Below are 21865 nucleotides of genomic sequence, written 5' to 3'. Positions count from 1 at the left end.
TTAAATCAAAAGCTATTTACTTTTTCAGATAACTCTCATGTCAGCTTCCCAATTCTAAACTTCCTTGATTTAGTTTGAATTTTTGTAAGTAGTGACTTTTCAAGTGCTAGCAGTTACTCTTGCTTTTAAGATAGTCACTGAGACTCATACTATTTATAGAACACTTACAAGTAAGTTTAAGAAACAAAATTGTAAATTAATTATATATTGTTTTCAAATTCTTTAAAAATTATTTAACATCCCACAACAAATCTAAAGCTTTAAAGCCTTTCATTATTACAATAAATTAGATGATTAATGCTAAAGATTCTTCTTTTAGATCTTTCTCAACTTTTTATAATATGTACATATACACACAAATACATGTATATACATATATACACAGACATGCATATATATACTTCAAAACATCACATATATAATTTACATGTTATAAGTATAAATTAAATTACATATTTAAATTATTTACATGCATATATTTATAAATATATACCATTTATACGTAAATATAATTTAGGTTACCTATCTATAGACTATAATACAAGTTTTTAAATCAAATTATTTAATTGCTTTATTTAGCCAAATTAAATTATTTCATCATTTGAATTAGTTGATCACAAGTTATGTTTTACATGAAATGTTGGAACTTACTACTGCTTTCTTGCTGAATGGAAATTTTTATAGTAGAATGCTTAAAATGTTTTTTTTAATATATATTTTTAAAAATCAAATTTCAACGATGTCTGTCAAGAATGCTGGTATAATTGTGATCAAATCAGATATTTGTGAGGTGAGAAAATATTGGAGCCATAAAATACTTTGAAAAATGTTGTTATCCTAAACTTTCATAAACTTGTGTAAAATGCCCAACGGGTAGCCATTAAATAAGAAATGCCCGTGGAAATAATGTCTGTGATACTATTTGACATACTGGCTCTGAAAGTCATGTTTTACATGTGTCAAAGCTTTTTGTGCCTTCATAGGATACCTCTTTATCTTTTGTTTTATCCAATACCTGAGAAAGGAAGAAATACTGGCCTGCTTTGAGGAGGGCACGTATTTTCCAGTTGCCTTGGGTCATGGTCATGTCTTGGCTACTTACTTTATGTAGGAACAAAGCCACCCCGCTGTACCCAGGCATGTTGGAGTACAGTGACTATGTCCCTCTTTATCCCTGGGCAAGGCAGAAAAGGTCAGTAATTACAGTTTAAAATTTAGAGTGAATGCCTAATCAAAAGAAATATTATGTCAATAGTAGTAAAACCTTTTAGTTCTGTATACCATAAGGGATATTTTTCCATTTCCAAAAAAGATGATGACCAAGATAAAGATGACATTGCTTATTAATCTCATTATATCACCCATATTGCAAGTCTGCCATGACAAGTGTATAGATTTTCTCTCAAATGTAAGAAAATGTTTCTCCTATCCATACTTGATGACTTAATAAAATCACCATTTCACATACAGATTAAGACACTGATAATTCTATTAATTTATTCATTTTTGGCACCTAAATTGAATCTCAGATTTCCGTAATGCCACTAAGATAGAAAATGAGCATAACAATATAAATCATATGATAGGCTTTATCTGTCATCAATTTTGGCAGTAAACGGTATTCATTATACCAACCATAAAGCAGTCCATCTTTTAAGAAGACCCAAAATGAAGTCAATTTATGGTATAACAGCTCAGCAGGGGTGTATACCTCTCTGCACACCATCACCAGCATTAGAAGGAAATGAGAAAAACTCAGTAGGTCCTTGAGTAGGATACATTAATATGTTGTATTGTATTATTGTATTATATATATTATGTATTATATGTATTATATATATTATATATGTATTATGTATGATATGTATTATATATATTATATATTATGTATATATAAGTATATATATGTATCATATATATTATTATATTATATATATAGTATATATTATATACTATAAGTATACTTATTAAGACTATATTAATTTTATAGTCTTAAGAAAATTGCAAAAGAGAAGTCAGGATTAAATAATCCTATAATTTCTCTATGCTTTATTCATCTTTTTATTTTTATTTACAAATGTTCTTGTAGTATTTGGGAAAAATCAAAATCCATTGAAACCGTGTTATACAAGACTTAATCTTAGGCAAAAAGCGAAATAATCTCTTTCAGAACTTCTGCTCCTAGCTATGAAGAAGCTTGTATCTGATCAACTGTTCTACAAGGGACAATTATACAAGCTGAATAAAATAGAAGAGAACAGAACAAAATATTTGGAGGTGCCCAAAAGCAACCAAAGCAATTAGGATTTAAGGGACCAATGTCTTAGAAGGAAATCGCAGAGAGATCAGTGCACAGGATGGCCCCCACAACAAAGTGGCACCAAATGTCAGTCATGCTGGCGTTGAGAACTCCTGAGGTAGAACCGAGCTGGAAAATTTACAAACATATTATAAAGCGACTGTTAAGACAGTGTAGATTATACAAGGTCTGAGTATCAAAAAATAATATGGTGTTATGCAACAACAGAACAATAAACCAATCAAACAGAACAAAGAGAGTTGAGAAACTACGTATATAGACAAAGCCAACTGATTTCTGACAAGAATATCACTGCTATGAAAAAAGGCTGATCTTTTCAACAAATATTTCTAGGACAAATTGGATATCTGTATGGAAAACATGAATCTTGATCCTACCTTATACCACATACAAAATCAATTCATGGTGCTAACAATTCTAGGAGCTAACAGAGAAGGGTATCTACAAGAACTTGGAGTTGGGAAAGCCTTTTTAAACAGGACTCACATCACTGATGTCAAAGGGAAAAAGTGATAAATTAGACATCTTTAAAATTCAGAAATTGTTTGCAGCAAAAAATACCATTGAATGGAAAGCAAGTCACTGAATGGAAGGAGATATTTTCAACATATGTATATTATAAAAGATGCATATATATAAATATATAAGGAATATATAAAGAACATCTATAAAAATTTAGAAGACAGACAACCCCATTTAAGGTATAGGCAAAAATATTTGTTTTAACAGCACTTTATAAAAGAACATAATCAATAAACATAAAAATGTCCTTTGCATCATTAGTTATCAAGGAGTCTAAAGTTAATCTACAGTGAAATATCTCTATACCAGAATGTCTAACATTAAAAATAAAACTGATGATAACAAGTATCGATGAAGATATTAAGCAACTGGAACTCTCATACACTACTACTGTGAATATAAATTGGTTCAACAACTTTGGAAAAATGGTTGGCATTTATCTGCTAAATCTGAACATATGAGTAACATGTGAATCCACAGTTCTACTCCTTGGTTTATATTCAGCAGAAATGTGTATAGGCATATAAAGATATGTACAAGCATTTTTTTTTATTTCTTGCTTTTTCATTTTTTTAGACCTCATTTTTTCGAGCAGTTTTAGGCTCTCAGCAAAATTGAAAAGAAGGTACAAAGATTTCCCATATACCACCTGCCCCAACCCGTGCATTGTTTAACCCCTGCCTCCCACCCCTGTTATCAGCATTACTTGCCAGAGCAGTAGTTCTGTTAATACTGATGAGTCTACACTGACACATCATAATCACCTAAAGTCCCATTTTAGGGTTCAGCCTTGTACATTCTGTGGATTTGGGCAGATGTATAATGATGTATTCATCATTATGGTATCATACAAAGTGTTTTCACTGCCCTAAAAATTCTCTGTGCTCCAGCTGTTTTCCCTCTTCCCTTTCACCCAGTCCTGCTAACCAGTGATCTTTTTACTTTCTCCATAGCTTTGCCTTTTCCAGAATGTCTTCTAGTTGGAATCATACAGTATGTACCCTTTCCAGATTGGGTTCTTTTACTTAGTAATATGCATTTAAGTTTCCTCCATATCTTTTCATGGCCTGACAACTCTTTCCTCTTAGCATGGAATAATATCCATTGTCTAGGTGTCCACAGTTTATTTATCTGCAGGACATCTTGGCTGCCTCCAATTTTGAGCACTTATGAATAGGCTACTATAAACATCCATGTACAGGTTTTTATGTAGACAAAAGCTTTTTTTTTAACTCTTCTGAGTATCATAAAGTTTGATTGCTAGATTTAAGGTAAGAGTATGTTAGGTTTTTTAAGAAACCATCAAACTGTCTTCAAAGTGGCTGTACTATTTTGCATTCCCACCAGCAATGGATGAGAGTCCCTATTGCTCCTTGTCCTTATTAGCATTTGGTGTTACTAGTGTTCTGGATTTTGGCCATTCTGATAGGTATATGGTGGTATTTCATTGTTTTAATTTGCATTTTCCTGATGACATATGATGTAGAGCTTCTTTCATATGCTTATTTGCTGTCTGCTTATATCTTCTTTTGTTGTTGCTTAAAGATTTTTGTTTTTAAGTAATATCCATGCCCATTGTGGGCCTCCAATTCAAAATCCCAAGATCAGGAGTCTCATGCTCTACTGACTGAGCCACCCAGGCACTGTCTTCTTTAGTGAGGTGTCTTTTAAGGTTTTTGGCCCATTTTTAAAATTAAGTTGTTTTCTTATTGTTGAGTTTTAAGAGTTCTTTGTATATTTTAGATAATAATCCTTTATTAGATCTATCTTTTGCAAATATTTTACAAATATTTCCTCCCGGTCTGTGGCTTGTCTTCTAATTCTCTTAGCAATGTGTTTTGCAGAACAGAAGTCTTTTTTTTAATTTTAATGAAGTTCAGTTTATCAGATGTTTCTTTCATGAATTGTGCCTTTGATTTTATTTCTAAAAAGCTATCACCATATCCAAAGCCATGTAGGTTTTTATCCTATGTTATCTTCTAGGAATGTCATAGTATTGTACTTTACATTAAGGTCTGTGGTCCATTTAGAGTTAATTTTTACTAAAGTATGTAAGGTATGCATCTACATTAATTTTTTGCATGTTAATGTTTAGTTCTAGTGCCGTTTGTTGAGGGATCTTTGTACATTGTACAAAGATCCTTTGTTTTTTTGTCAGAGATCAGTTGACTATATTTATGAAGGTCTGTTTTCGGGCACACTAATCTGATACATTGATCTATTTGTCTCTTCTTTCTTTTTTTTAAGATTTTATTTTTATTTTTATTATTTTATTTATTTTTTTAAATTTACATCCTAATTAGCATATAGTGCAATAATGATTTCAGGAGTGGAATCCAGTGATTTATCCCCTGTAGTAACACCCAGTGCTCACGCCAACAAGTGTCCTTAGTGCCCCTTACCCATTTAGCCCACCCCCCCAAAAAACCGCTCCAGCAACCCTCTGCTTGTTCTCTGTATTTAATAGTCTCTTATGGTTTGTCCCCCTCCCTGTTTTTATATTATTTTTGCTTTCCTTCCCTTATGTTCTCTGTTTTGTATCTTAAATTCCACATATGAGTGAAGTCATATGATATTTGTCTCTTCTTCACCAGTAACACACTGTTTTGATTATTGTAGCTTTATAGTAAGTCTTGAAGTCAGGTAGCGTCAGTCCTCCAATTCTGTTCTTTTCCTTCAATATTATGTTGGCTATTCTGGTTTTTTTTTTCCTTTCCTCCTAAATTTTAGAATCAGTTTATTGACATCCATAAAATAAGTTGCTAGGATTTTGATTGGGATTGCATTGAATCTATAGATCAAGTTGAGAAGAACTGACAGCTTGACAATATTAAATTTTCCTGTCCATGAACATGGAATGTTTCTCCATTATTTAGTTCTTATTTTACTTCTTTCATCAAATTTTTATAGTTTTCCTCAAGCAGATCTTATACATAACTGGTTAGATTTATACCCAAGTATTTTATTTTGAGGGGGTGCAATGTGAATGATATTGTTGGAAGCATGTTTGTAACTTTATTCATAATAGCTAAAAGCTAGAAACAAAAAAAATCATGAGTTATAAAGTTATTAGGTTTCTTCATCACAGGTCATGTGAGAAATAAAATATTATATCAGAATAATTAATAGTTAATTTTTCTGAAATTCCTATCAGTTAATGAAAATGGGGTACAGGAATTACATTATTTAATATTGGGAAACAAATTCTTTGGGTGCTAAATGAAAAGTAGTATGCCACATTATCCTAATATGCATATTATTTGCATAGTTAACATTGTTTTCTACAGTAGTTTTCATTACAGATGAAAAACTGTAATTCTTGTGATCTTCCTTCAAGGGAAACAAAAATAAAAACAAAACTATAGTATAATATTACAATCAACTACTAAAGTAATAGGTGGCTCTGTCTTTTATCTTTATCACCAGACATTTCTGGTGATTCTAACTTGCTAGCAAGGGGGAAAGAACTGTGTGTTCCCAAAATATTTTCTTCAAAGTAATGGCCCTATCAAATATTCTGCAAAAAAAACATTTCCTGATCAAATGATCACTGGAAAGTGCTTCGTGGTCTATCTACGTATTGGACGTGGTAATATTTAGTAAGCATAATTATGGGCCTCAGAGTCTTGGGATAATGAAAACAGTGTTCCTATACTGACTCAAATATGGAACCCCTTTTTCTCGTAAAACCTGGGGATATCCTGCGGGGGGGAATACATTTTGAGAAATGGTAACTTAGAGGAATAAGTGAATGTATATTGCATAGATCATCTTCAAATATGAGCTGAGTAGCACTCAGCTAAAACTCAATTCTGATGAGAGCCCAGAGTAAAGGTATTCAGGGCTTTCCAATTGGAGGAAAATCATCAGCTTTATATATCGAATACATTTATGATAAGGATAATACCTTATTTTGGAAACTTGAGAAAGAGAAAGCTTTGCCACCTCTTATGACAATGTTCCATAAAAGCACACACAAGCAGGGTTATATTTCCTTGTAGGGGCCTAGGGCAGGCTGCCCCACAATGGGCCACTTTGATGCAAAGATTTTTTTTAGTTAAAAGCAATCAAAACCCAGGAGATGCAGGAAAAGCTCTCTGCCTCCCCTAAGAGTGCCTGAATTTACATTGGAAAGGAGAGCTTTAATGGGAAGCAACTATTAATAGAAACTCCCCCTTACCTAAGGAACTTATCTACAAGATGGGGCAACCTTGTTTTTCTAAACATCTCCTTTCACCTTCTTGCTAATGACCTCCTTCCCCTCCATATCCTCAGACCCTACTCCTCTCCTTAGCTCATTTAACCTTCGTGTTGCCTCATTGTCTTTGGAATTTCATATCTATGCTGATTCCCTGTGCTACACCTATTAAATTTGATTTTCTTGTGTTAATCTGTCTCATGTCAATTTGCTTCTGAGTCTAGATAGAGGGATCATAGGGCAAAGGAAGGTCTTCCTACCCGACATCCTCAAAAGTCATGTTTGGATATATTCACATGAGCAGTTGTTTACCCTGAATTCTGCACATGCTTCATGTCAATCCAGAAATGTAGCAAGTATCAATGGGTAACAATTAATCTTGGCAGAACCTCTAAATGTACACCACTTCTCAATGTCTCTGATTGCAGATTGTACATTGCAGAATAGGATGGGGGTTCCGAGAACAACAGCCATGCATTGTTGTTAAGAAAAAGAGTCAGGTAGGGGCGCCTGGGTGGCTCAGTCGGTTAAGCGGCCGACTTCGGCTCAGGTCATGATCTCGCGGTCTGTGAGTTCGAGCCCCGCGTCGGGCTCTGTGCTGACAGCTCAGAGCCTGGAGCCTGTTTCAGATTCTGTGTCTCCCTCTCTCTGACCCTCCCCCATTCATGCTCTGTCTCTCTCTGTCTCAAAAATAAATAAACGTTAAAAAAAAAAATTAAAAACAACAAAACAAAAAGAGTCAGGTATATTTTAGCTTTGATTTGGGATAGAAAGAATATGATATTCAGTATAAATATAGATATGTATTGTCCACTTAACCAAGATGTTTCTTACATTTTTCATTGATACTCTTTTTAAAAAAAATTTTCAGAATAATCTTTCTACTTTGATTTATACTTCAGCCTCGAGCGAAATCAGACATAAAACAATAATATGCAACAAAGACTGTAAAATGAGCAAAGAATGAACTGTAGGCATATTTCTCTCACTAAAACTCTAACCCACTGTTGGACTTTCCAGGTTTGTAAACTACTAATACTGATTATTCATCAGCTTATTCTTGCCTGCAGGCAGATAACAACTACGTAACATTTGATTACTTTGATGACCTTTTTCATTCTTTTGCCATTGAGAGGATGAATTATTGTGAAGAAAATCTAATCTTTCACGTAAAGGTCAAAAATGCTTCATTCTGACTATAATTTATTTTCAACAAGGTGAAAGAGCTGTCTTTCATCATTGACACCGTAACAAGTAGATTTTTTTTAACCTCTATCAACTCTTAACTGTAAACTGTGTTTTTGCCGTCTTGACTTAGTGTCTATAGTTCCGTTTAAATGTTAAAACTTATTTCTAACTCAGGTGTGTTTGTGGCCATAAAGACTGATGAGTGTAACATTTTGCTTGAAAATGCACCTGTATAAAACATTATTGATAACATGCATCGCTTTCTTCAAATAACATCATTTTCTTGTCTTTCTTCCCCTTTTTCTGCACCTTTGCCTGCTTTTTGCCCTTACAACTTCATGTTTCAGTCTCCTGTGAGTCCTGGCTTTGAGGTAGGTACTAATTCTACCTGGCAATAGGAATATGCTTCACCATCTTTTGTAAAACAACATTATACTAATACAATTATTGGTATTGACCCTATGAGAATAATCAGATCAGAATTTGGCTCAGAATCCAGCCTATTGAACTGCAGAAACCCCATTGGTCTTTCTATGAAACTGACAAGATGGGTTGAGAATAGAACAGAATACAGTCAGAACACGCTTTACCCAGCAGCATGTTAACTGAAATGCATGCATATTGGAATTGTATCCTGAAGACAGGGTACCACAAAACCATGCAAGTTGAGGCCACCATCCCAATATGTTTATACACAGGTTTTAGTTGGCATGGTAAAACATAAAACAAGGACTGCCTGCAGATGAATGTAACTTTTTTAAAGAAAGGAGCTTTTAATCATTAATATATTATCACAGTCTATTTAATTATTTTTTAAAAAGATGGTATGCAAGTGGGTATATCGAGGTCTCAGTCCATGAAGAAATTATATTTGGAAAATTCACAAATTTCCTTCGTAGAGATTTTAAGTAAACCCCTCTCCAAAATAGGCTTTTTATTTATCTTAAGCAATTGATAGCCTGAATATGGAGGGAAGGCATTTAAATTAAATGTTAAAGCTGAGTATATAACAGTGCTTTTATTGTGATAACTTGTTTTGATGTATTGTCTTTATTAATATTTAGTTTTCCTTATTTCTGTACTTGTGGCACATTGAGAGTTGACATTGTTATTTTTCTTTATGAGACTATGTTTCAAATACCATTATTAGTGTCCATTCTTACATGGTCTTGTTAAGGTAACTATAACAAAAGAAGCTAATGAAAACACAACCAGAACATGTATGAGGTTAAATAAAATTAAGAAATCAAGTTATCTTGATCCTTAGGATATAAAATGAAGAAATTTACTTTAATAATAATAAATTTGTATGTTTGGAAAAATCATCCTAGGTAAAACATTCCTTATATGTCTTTGTAAAATCTTCCTGGTATTATATTGCAATGATATATGATATTAATTTTCTTAATCTCTCCTACTGATTAGTTTGTTTTCTTCTTTTTTTTTAATTTTAAACATTGCTGAAATAAGCCTCTTTGTGTTTTTTTGTTATACATTTATAAAAGTGTTAGTAGGTTTCTCGATCAGCATCTTTGAATGGATCTAGTAGATTATCTTCTTGGAAGCCAAATGGACTGAAAAATATATACAATTTTTTGCCAAATAGTTCTTCAAAAAGTTGTAAAAGTTTAAATTTATAACCCTGCTAACTACAGTGTATAAAAGTTTCTATTGCTTTATCTTCCCAACAATAGATTTGATTCCTATTTTAAACTTAAAAACATTTTTTTTACTAACTTGATAGGTAAAAAATCTCTATGCCTAAATATTATTTACTTATTGGAGGATAAATAGTTTTTCATATATTTATTGGCCATTTGTATTTTACCTATGGTTAATTACCTGTCTCTTTTTCTACTGAGTTGCTTATTGGTTGCTTAGAATCTTTATATATGATTAATTCTCTTTCTATTAATCTATGATGGAAGTATACTTTCAGTTTTATGTGTTTTTGACGTCTTTTCCCACACTGTTATTTTAACAGTGAGAGACATATTTTCATTCATTTTCTTACTATATATAGACTGTTGAGAATAAATCAATATGGCCAAATTCAACATAATATTTTTGTCAAATGATTGAAGAGAATATTTTTTTTTCTGAAGTAAAGGAGCTTAAGTCAAGGTAGAAAATGAAGGAGAATTTAAGACATCGGTGTTCTTTGCAACCAGAGGATATAATTGATATAGTGTTTTTAAAGTACGTTAGGTCTTATGGAATGTTTTTTTTTTTTTTATTTAAGAACTTTATTGAAATTTTAAAAATTATTTTTAAATGTATATAAGGAAGTATTTACTATTATGGCTTTAAAGTTAAGGGGCTCTTTAAAGAATTTATTTTTGCTGAAATTAAATGCTTCTAGTCTAGTGTTTTTGGTAACTCCTAATATTCAGACTGCTTTATAGAAATCATTAGGAAATAAATTGCTCATTCCAGAAGCTTTTCCTGTGTTTGTCTTATATTCTCACTTTTTGCATCCTCTAGTTTTTATGAGTTAGACAATATTGATTTTAACTTGTTATTAATATTAATGGTGCATATTTTCTAAATAATAATTTGGCATAAACTGCTCTATTATATTCATAAAGTTTACTGACTCACACTTAATTAAGACAAGCATTATATTAAAAGGAACTCTTGCCTGCATAGTTTCCTAGAAAATCTCCCCCAGAAATGACTCATTCAGTTACTGTTTTTGTTCATTTAAAAAAAACAAAAAACAAAAAACAAAAAAAAGGAAGACAAGAGAATACCAGTATTGCATTATCTATCTGTAACTGCATATGATTCTGATACACTTTAAAATAGCCGAGGTATATTATTTTCAAATGAGCAAATAATGAAAAAACTATTTCTAATCCTGAATGAAACTATGCTGATATTTCTGGCCAAATGAATATTTCCCAGGATATTTTCCAAAGTAGCAGAAGTCTATCAAGAAATAAGAGATTTTAATTGTTATTACTCTTGTGTTCTGGAGTTCCAGGAATTGTGGTGATTCATCTGAATTAAAAAGTCATTTTTCCATTTAAATATACACCACACCATCACATCCATGCAGTACATTTGCCAGATATTGCAAGATTTCTTTTGATGATTGTGTAAACTATTTCTTCAGATTCAGCCCTGGGTAGTGTATATGTTCAATGAGGAAAGACATCCAAGAATTCTTTAAGCAGCACGTATGTCTGTACTTCCCAAAAGTTAGAAAAGTATGTGCAGGGGTGGGTTTGTCAGGAAGGAGGCCTTCAGTAAAATTAAGAGTGTGTGGACTTGATGTGTTACTAATCAGCTGTTACCTGATTTCATTCAATGTGTCTGGCTTATTATATGTACATTATTAATTCATGCTCTGAACAAAAACTTTCAGATGTGTAATTCTAAATGTAAACACTGCATGAGAGTTCTTCATGAACTCCCCTGGAGGAGGGGGGCATTTACCAGTTGCCCACACTTATAAACATATAGGTCTTGGGAACTAATAGGTCTTTAAAGCAGGCTCTAAAGGACCTATGTTCCCCTCAGAAAAGGGACCATGGCTTTCCTAACACTCCCTACAAGCCATGCCTTAAAACAGAAAACACTGCTCTCTACCTTAAGATGCAAAACAGCCCCCCACCCCATGTTATCAATAACAGGCATTTGCTTAGTCTAATGTCATGCCAGACCTGAACAAATTTCAGTCCCTTCTCATTTACTTCCTGACCAATCATGACTACTGAGGTCCTAGTGAGCTCTTAGCTGAGTACTATGGGGAAAAGAAAAAGAAAAAAAAAAAAGATTACTGTTCTCAGGAATGTTTCACCCCCCCCCAAAAAAAAAGAATTGAAGGCTTGTCTAGAAAAAATAATAATGAGGTGTGAAGAAAGTGGAATATTGGAATTGGTATTTTAAATTAGACTTCCAGAAGCTTGAGAAATAATTCAGCTTCTAAAATATTTTTCTGTGTTCTCAGAAATATTTAGCTACATGATTTTACTTGATTCATTAGGCATGGTTTTCTGATACCTGGTTCTGTTTGATCCAATGAATGCCCCTCTCCCTTCTCAAGAAGAATGGAAGTATTGCCATTTTAATCATTAATGCAAGATGAAACAATGTCCAGAAGTTATGAGCAAATATACGTACTTCTTTCTCCAAATAGCCTAGTTTTTGGTGATTATTTTTCTGTAGCTGTACACTGAAAATATCACCGAGTGGTATAATTTTATTGAGGGAGTGCTTTCCTATATTTTTAAACTCAAAATTGATAAGGAAAAAACCTTGTCTTATTCTTCTCTCTTTTTTAACTGAGTTACATTAAAATCTAATCTTTGATTCTACCATGTTATTTCAGATGCACATACATAGACACACAGTGCTATGCATTTACCATTCATTGTTATAGGTTAAGATTCTATAAAATGCCATAAAATTATCTTTGTGAGCCCTTAAGTTACACTTACTTTTGAAGGGAGAGGCTCTAACCTTTGTAGCCTTGGATTGTGTTTATGGCGTGCTTTTCCAGCTTTTCCTTGGTGTCTTTAAGTCAGTAATCAATGGGACAGACTCTTTCCAGATTATTTCATTCCATTCTCCTATGAGTTCATAGACCCAGACCAGGCTTTTGTCAACTTAGGCAAGGTCAGATACTATGGGAATATACGTTCCTAACATTACTATTCTTGTTTTTTCCACATAATCTGTTTACCTTCTGATTCACTTTCTATGTGTAGACCAACTCTGACATTTGAAGCCCCAGAGCAGAAGCTGTTGACATCCAAAAGTATTTTCTTCTTCAATGGAAATGCTCCTTTTTTATTGTGTAGCTTTAGAGTGCAAGGCATTAAGGTCACATTGACTTCAAGTAAAAAGAGAGGTAATCTTATGTTATGTCTCCCCTTTCTTCCAAGATCCCATGGATTTGTAGGATTTTGGTAACTGACATTTTGAAAGAACAGCACATGTAATTTGCAACCATTCTTGAACAGTTCTGGTGCTTTCCCTGCAAAGAGTGGATCACTTAAAGCAAATAGTAAGGTTCCTTTACCCTTCATTTCTGTTTACCTAAAAAGAGTGATGCAATAAAAAAGTTAATATAACTTTTAAAACTACTTTAGCATTCGGAAACTCCAGACCACCTTGTATTTTTAATAAGAGAGCATTTATGTTATTAGTGTGACAGCTTTCACAAATCACAGCAAACATTAAGAAATGAATTCTCTGTTGTAAAATACAGCATCGGTCACCACTAAGCAAGGGCACACTTTTTTTTTCCTGCCCTGTAGCAACTCTTTTCAATGTTAAGAAAAGGTGTTGATTAGCTTTTATTTATGCTATACATATTTAGGGTATCCAACTGAGGGGCCAGACTCATTTATCTGTCATACTTGGCAGGCAGTTCAAGGGAATCAGAATTGTAACAGAAGAGCACTGAACGATTGAGAGTCACCTAATGCTCTACCCTCCCTCTACTCAGTGAAGTGCAGGGCATGGAAACATGAGTGTTTTCTGAATGACCCCTTTTCCTCCACCATGGGGGTGTTTTATCTTTTCTTCAAACCTTCATATACATGGGCACTTACTCTGTGTGAGACAGTATTCCAGAAGTTGGTGATACAGTGTTGAACAAAACCATCAAGATTCTCTCCTCATGGCACTCACATTCTATGAAAAGAGACAATAAAAATACAATAAGCAAACAGGTAAGTAAGACCATTGCAGGCTGCAGTAATGGCTTTGGAGGAGACAGGATGGTGTGCCAAAGAATAACAAAATGTGAATGGGGAGTGAGCAGTAAGTTAGATGGTCTGGAGGCCTCTCGGAGAAGGTGATATATGAACTGAAATCCAAAGAATGAGGCAGAACCATGTATACAGAAAGACAGGAAAAGCACATATTGTGATAGTCCATAGTAACAATTATGTTTTATCCAAAATTCTATTGGATTTAAAGTTACTGGGCACAGAGACTTATTTACTGGCCTTTCTATGTCTAGCAGCATCTGAATTGGGTTTTCAGGTAAGATTTGCCCCAGGAAACACTTGCTAAATTAAATAGATCAATCTTGATGGCAGTAGTAGGAACTATCATAAGGTGGTATTCTGCACAGTTCTTTGAGTGATAGTCCAAAATACTAGATGTTAAAACTTCTGAAATAAAGGATTAATGTTTGGTTGGATCTGTTTTCACACAGTTGTGCTTGTATCTTTTAAGTAGAACAGCACCTGAATAAGAAAGCAGGCAGACAACTGAGTGATGCTTATACAATAGAAGCTGTTTATTAAGTTAGTCATTTTGTGCTAGAAAACATGTATGATTCAGATGCTATCCTCTGAGCACAGACAATCTGGTTGAAAGTCTCTTCTGTAGGTCAAGGTTAAGAGATTCACAATATTCTGTAGGTCAAGGTTAAGAGATTCACAATATTTTTGCATTGCATTTTGGCATATAGAACATGTTATTACTTAATTATTCTCACTTTACCCCCAAGAATTGTACCATCGTGACTTAAGTGAAGGGAAGAAAATACTTCTTGCTTTTCTATTAGCATAAAACCAGGGAATGTGAAAACTGGGAGGAGCTAAGGAGAGAGGAATCATTATTTATCACCTGGAGTGAGACTACATGAATTCATAGTTCTGCTACTGACAGACTGTGATCAGGGGCAAATGATGTAACTTCCCTATGATTCAGTTTACTAATTTGTAAAATGGGGATCATAACACTAGTGGCCATGGAGTGTCAATGAATTAATGCATGTAAAGTGCTATGAAAAGAGTTTGGCCCATATAATGGTTAAAGAAGGTGTTTTATGTCATTGTCTTGTTTAAAGGTCTCGGAATTCCTATGGGCGAGATTTAGTCCTCAAATGAGTTGACTGGCTGGCACAATGTTTCAGAATTTTTTCAGAGTTGCCAACACTTGGAAATAGAGTTACTTCATAAACAACTAGATTTTCTGCTTGGTTTTTGAAAAACTAAGAGGTCAGCCAACACTGGGCTCACATACTCACGTGGATTACTAATCCATGAGCTTGGCCATCCCTTTTATTCTGAACCTGTCCTCTCTAATTTCTTATATTGGCCACCATTCTCCATCGCATCTCTCATACTGACAGTCTACGCATTGCTTTTAACAACGTACAAGTATTGGAATTTACTGTCCCTTTCTTTCCAGAGCAGAAGAGTTCTGACAGATTTTGTATTTGCATTGGATATGCCAAGCAGGGGTGAGGAACAGGCAGACACGTAGAGAGAGCAGTTGCAGTGAAAAGCATTCCTTAGCCAACTGTACTCTCTTAAAATTGAAACCCTGTAAAGCAGATATGTCAAAGTCACAACCCAGTTAATATTACATTTAAAAGGAGGCTTACATAATAGTTTGTATCTTGAATATCTCTATTGAAATGTCGCATCCATTATCTCCTTGCAGTTACTTCTTGAAAACATTAATTCTGTTCAGTTCAAGCAATGTTTATTGTTTAGCATGTACCAGGCACTTCTTCCATTAACAGAGTTCAAATATGATTAAGTCACTGTCCTTCTCTTAGGAGCTTATTGTCTAATGATTGAGACAAGTCAGAAAAAGATGTCAACGCGTATGCCAAAGTGTTGTCTTCTGTTTCTCTTTGACTCAAGGGGAGCTTAATGTCACCCCAAATCCATTCCCAATATGAGGCTGTGAAGTGAATTTTACTTAATAAATATAAATATTTTAAAACCACAGAGGTTTTCATTTGAGCCATGCATTTTGTAAAGTGACTTTTATCTTGCAAAATCTATGTTTGATTTTTACATAAATGGCAACAAGCAAACCACAAGGAAAGGCAACTTCCCACCCTCTGTTTTCCAGCTTTACTAATGAAGGGGACTCATTTTGAACCGCAAAGTAGAATATACCTTGTTGGGAAATGGTTTCAGAGTCCTGTTAAATGTTAAAGACATGCTGGCAGTTGGAGTTTCCATAATGTAATCTAAGCAGTCATTTCCTGGGAAGGTTCCAAACTTGCTGAGTCATTAATTTAGCATACCAGGTTACAGAACAAATTCAGCCTCTAGAAAAGCAGGGTATTTTATCCATGTAAGTAGGTGTTCAACACATACAGTTTTTACTTTGGCTGTAATTTCAAATGAATACAGTTAGCATAAGAATACTATAGGCACCTCACAAAACTTAAAATAATTAATCTCTGTAACCTTTATGTAATCTCTAATACTGGCTTTAAAACTCAGCTTTCATCATTTTTCTGCTCTCCTGTTCTCTTCTGTCCATGATGTGATATATCACTGAATACAGAAATGAAGTCTTTATACTTTGTATCAAGTATAATTTGCCAAGTCAAGTCATTTCCATACACACACACACCAATACCATACTTTGCAGTTATCTTGGGGCTCTCACAAAGGTTTCACACCTGTAACTTGATCTAAACTCCTCCAGTCTAGAAAAGAACAGTTCACAATATCAATATCAATATCAAAATATCAAATATCTATTTTCTTTACCATTACCAATTTCTAAATCTCGCCTACCCTGTAACTTGATGCAACAAACAAAATACTGTAATTATGGCTTTCCGGTCTATATACCTTCAAATAAAACTTAACCTAATAATTAAAATGACATTTTTTGGCTTAAAATAGTAACTGAATATTAATTACTAATGAAAAATGTATTGGTGTTCTGAAAATCCTTAAGAGTGTTTGGTTTGTGTTCACATCATTAGAAATAGTTTCAAAGGGATTATTAACAAGATTACAGAAATGTTAGTTCTTAAACATTTCCATAAACTATGATAAATGTGTGTTACAAGGCAAGGCTTTATTTCATAGGCTTTTGTTTTTCTGTTTGTTTTATAATCTGTTAGGTATCAATAAAGGCCTTGTTTTGCATTTTGGTTGAAGAGTGGATAAATATCTCATAAGCATTTACAAAATTATCAAATAGTGACCCCATCTTCCTTTTTTGTCTTGGCTGAGATTTGCGTCCTTGTAGGGAAAAGCACGCGTGTATGTGTGTGTGTGTGTGTACACTCCAGAAACATAGAGTATAATTGTACAAACGAAACTCTGAAGGCCTCCCCATTCTCCCTTTCCCAGAGTGTTTGTTATCTAGTAAAATTAAACAACATAAGCTCCTGGGTCATGATGCTAACTGATTTTAATTTTAAAATGTCATGAATACCAGGAGGGCACTCTTTATTAATACTATTAAAACCTCAAATTCCTTTTAAATCTTAAGTGCTGTTAAAGTCTTAATTTCTGACATTATAAATTATAGAATTTGTGAGATGTTATTCAGTGCCAAGGACGCATGTGGCTGTGTGAATCTCACCATTGCCTAAATAATGTGTGTAATACAGTCTGTGGACCATAGTGACAGCAAACTTTTCTTCTATAAACTCATGTAACATTTAAAAATTCCTTATTTAGTCCTACCTTGAAGGTAATAAAATAAATGACTTCTAGTTTAAGGCAGTGTTTAAGTGAATGTTACCATGTTGGATAACAAGAAAACATTCAATTTATCAGATTGCCTCTCGCTCTTCTAAGTGAATTTGCATCACAATATAGTAAATAATCCTTTGTGAAACTGACTCTAGGAACACAGCCTAGAATTAGGTACCTTAAGATTAAGGAAAATAGCTGAAGAGTGATTTGGTCAACTTTTCATAGGATTTCCCAAGTCTGAGAACATTTTAAGTCTGCTAAGAAAGTGTGATGTCAGGTCAGCTTTTATTCTGAGTGTTGAAACTTTCCAACTATGGAAAAATATCAATTTTCATTTTAGACTGTGCTTAAAACTGGCCTGGTGGCTACAGTTACTCAAGAAGGATACAAAAAACTGGGACCTAACCCTGTGAAAATTTAATAAATTTAATTATTTTTCAGTTCCATTGAAGATATTTATTCAGTATATTCATGTTCATGATTCTGGTTTGGCAAACCTGTGGCCTATCTTTAAGCTCCCTAGACTTCTCTGTGTGGGTTGAAACTTTCCAGGGTAATTATCCTTTACAGTTATCTTTATGGGATTTATCTTTATGGGATTGTAATTATAAATGTAACTGTAGACATAATATCCCTATGACAAATTTCACCTCAGATTTCTTTTGATTATAGCTAGTGAACTGGCAAATCAAAATTTCTCCATTTGGTAATAAATGGTGTTACCTTTTGGTGCCAATAGTCATTGAAATGGTTAGAAATTGTATGTAAATAAGATTTCTTTCTCATCTTGTCAGTAATCATTCCAAACCTGGCACTGACTGAGTAAGGTGATAATATAAGGGCTCTGGAGGCAAACAAATATAGGTTCATGTTTTGACTTTCACTAGCCTTTGACTCAAGAGGATATACTTCAACTTTATGAGCTTAGATGGCTGAACTTTTGATAATAAACCCTATCTTGTAAGGTTCCTCACACAATGATTACTAAAGGTAGGAGCTTAATAAATGAGATGTATAATTACAATAAAACTATTAAAAAGTAATTCAATTCCTCCTTTATTCTGATGATTTCAAAGTACATTTATTCTGATGATTCCCAAGAACATTTCCATGATATCAAGAGCTATATGAAATTGTCCAAAAACAGAAGACACAGTTAATTTTAATTCATTTAATTAAAAAAAAATCTATGTACTGGGCTAATTAAATAATTTTAAAATGGAGACAAGAGTGCACAGAGATATCCTTATAAAGAAACACCCGTATTTGTGTGGCTCATATAGTCCACTAGTTTATTTGTTTTTCAGTTGTAAAAATGATAGCATAATTTTAGCCCTTCACTTTTATACTGTTGAAGAATAACATAAAGCCATATTTATTTTTTCTTTGAGGGAACCCAAAGGAGCTGTAACCACTTTTCAGGTGATGTACTATGTAGGGCAGACAGATGGGATTTACTTGTTATCTTCTACCTTGCTGAACTGCTTGCCTTTTTTAATACTTTAGAAAATTTCCATCAAATAACATGTGTAGTGGGGTTAAAAACAATTTTTTATTTGCTTTCAATTTTATACTTCTGTATTACAACTAATTACATTACTTTTTTAAAGCCAAAAATACTTTCTAACTCCTACAAATCAGGTTCAAATATTCTGATCTCTAGTTCTCTTCTTTTTAGATTTTTAAAAATAAGGTAGGTCAAATGAGAGAAATAAAGGAGGTATAAATTACATTAAATAACAGAAACACAGTTTTAATTTATTACTCTCATTTTCTTATGGATCAAACTGCTAAATAGTAAGGCAAAATGCAATTAAAAACATATATACTTTTAGGGGTGCCTAGGTGGCTCAGTTGGTTAAGTGTCTGACTCTTGTCTCAGCTCAGGTCTTGATCTCAGGGTCGTGAGTTTGAGCCCTGTATTGGGCTCCATGTTGGACTCTGTACTGGGCATGAAACCTACTTAAAAAAAAATATATGTGTGTGTGTGTATGTGTGTGTGTGTGTGTGTGTGTGTGTGTGTGTGTGTGTGTTTTATATCAAGTCATCTCTTACATATTATTATCCTTTATTGTATTTCAAACATATAGCAAAAGTCACCATCAGAGTCATTTATTGGTCGAGAAAAGAGGTCAAATTCTCAGTCATATATTGGACGACCAATTCAGCTCGACAAGATTTTGATGTCTAAAGTGAAAGTGCCACACACATTCGTCATCCACTCCTACACCAGGCCCACAGTGTGCCAGTACTGCAAGAAGCTTCTCAAGGGGCTTTTTAGGCAGGGCCTGCAATGCAAAGGTAAGGATGATCTTGCCACCAAATATTTGTCACCAGCCAAACTTTGATCCGGAAATTAATCCTCAGCCATTTGAAGGCACTGGTTTTTTTTGTTTGTTTTGTTTTGTCTTTGTTTTTTACAACTTTTCTTTTTTATCAATTCTGTGTTTTTGTTTTCTTTTAAAATCTTTATGATCAGACTGCAGATTCAACTGTCACAAACGTTGTGCATCCAAAGTACCAAACAACTGCCTCGGCGAAGTGACCATTAATGGAGGTAGGTAAAAGATCAGTCACGCTGTGCTTCTTTCCTGTTCAGGAGTGTGTCCGTGATGACTTAGCTGTATTTCTTCTTTTTTCTGTTCAGATACTTGTGACCCAGCCGAAAGTAAATTATGGGCTCAGTTTGTCCTGTTTTACTGTAGAAAAGCACTCATCATTGAGTTTTGATAAAAAAGAAAACAAAAACCAAAGAGCTTTGCTTGATTTTTATGCAGTGCACAGCTAGTACTGAAAACTTGGATGTCTACAGTTTCTTTCTCAGCTCTCTTTTTAATACTCTTGTCCTAGTTTATTCAAAAATGTGGAAAATGTTGGAATGCCTGCAAGTTATAGCTCTCAGTCTCTTTTTCTCTGTCCTTTTAATTCCAAGCATTGAGATGGAGATTAATTTTTCTTCCCTGTCTGTCAAGGGAGGAAAGAATCAGAGACTGACCATCAGGAAATAATCATCCCTTCCTCCACTCAGTTAATTCCATTATGTGTGTTCTTGTAAACTTGAATCTTTAATAATAATACAAAGAACTTTAATTCAGCTAATTGAAAATATATATTGTGTTTTATAGTTGGGACTATTGGGGAAATCCTAATGTCATAAATTAACTTTGAAGGACACCTTAAGAAAAATACCACATCCTAAAGGAACAGCTTACATTTTCTCCCCAGGTAGTCTTTCTAATGCAGCCTTAGCAAATATTTGACTTAGTACCCCAGGATAACTTTTTCTGTAGATAGTGGACTGCTTTATACCTTCAGTCTAGTATCAGTTTTATGATTTCTCTGGGGAAAAAATGGTGACAGAAGACCAGAGAAACAATTGAGCATTTTTGTTGATAAAACTCTGAAGAATAAATGGTTATATTTGCTCCAGAATTTTCTTCTCTAGAAGAAATATATATCTAGAAGAAGAAGAGGGGAAGTCTCTCGAAAGCATTCCTATGCTAGTTTCTGCCTTGGAGATTTATGAATTAGCTGCCAAAATGGAAAGCTTGGCAATCTTCCTACTTTCTGTGGCATGTAGAATTCACTTTGTTCAGGCCCAGGAAATGTCAGTATGTGCTTGATAACTGGAACTAAGGGGAAACAGTGCAGTTTTTGATACTGTGGATTACTTTGAAATTGCATTTTCCCATACAGTCAGAAAAATCTAGTAAAACGTGAATTTTTAAAGCTTGGCAGGCTAAGAAAGGTCCCTGATCAGTCTATTTTCCAATTTTAAAATAAGTACTCTGCATTAGTAAGTACAGTTGACCCTTGAACTGACCCCCTGCATGCAGTCAAAAACGTGACTATAACTTTTGACTCCCCAAAAACTTAACTAATAGCCTACTGTTGACCAGAAGCCTATTAATGATAGCATAGTTGATTAACACATATTTTGTATTTATATGTATTATATACTATATTCTTACAATAAAGTAAGCAAGAGAAAAATATGTTATTAAGAAAATCATAAGGAAGAAAAAATACATTTATAGTACCATATTGATGAAAAAAATCTGTGTATAAGTAGACCCGCACAGTTCAAATCCATGTTGTTCAAGGGTCAGTTGTCATTATAATTTGTTGCATTACCATCAAATGCATAATTACATGATTCATTATTACTTCAAATATCAAATATCTTAAGTATTTAAAAGCTGCTGC

General features: G+C 33.7%; 1 protein-coding gene across 2 annotated transcripts in view; it reads left to right on the top strand.

Annotated features, from left to right (window-relative positions):
- The window catches only part of PRKD1 (protein kinase D1), a 327480-nt gene that overhangs the window by 252050 nt on the left and 53565 nt on the right, over nt 1-21865 (top strand). Inside the window, exons 5-7 of one of the 2 annotated variants that reach the window (XM_042989494.1) lie at nt 8576-8599; nt 19750-19960; nt 20139-20216. In XM_042989494.1, coding sequence (XP_042845428.1) covers nt 8576-8599; nt 19750-19960; nt 20139-20216 — 313 coding nt within the window. The remainder of the gene's footprint in view (nt 1-8575; nt 8600-19749; nt 19961-20138; nt 20217-21865) is intronic. The other variant, XM_042989495.1, reaches the window with a different exon arrangement.

The sequence above is a fragment of the Panthera tigris genome, chromosome B3, assembly GCF_018350195.1.
Source record: "Panthera tigris isolate Pti1 chromosome B3, P.tigris_Pti1_mat1.1, whole genome shotgun sequence".
NCBI lineage: Eukaryota > Metazoa > Chordata > Mammalia > Carnivora > Felidae > Panthera > Panthera tigris.
This window is presented reverse-complemented; position numbering and strand designations above follow the sequence as displayed.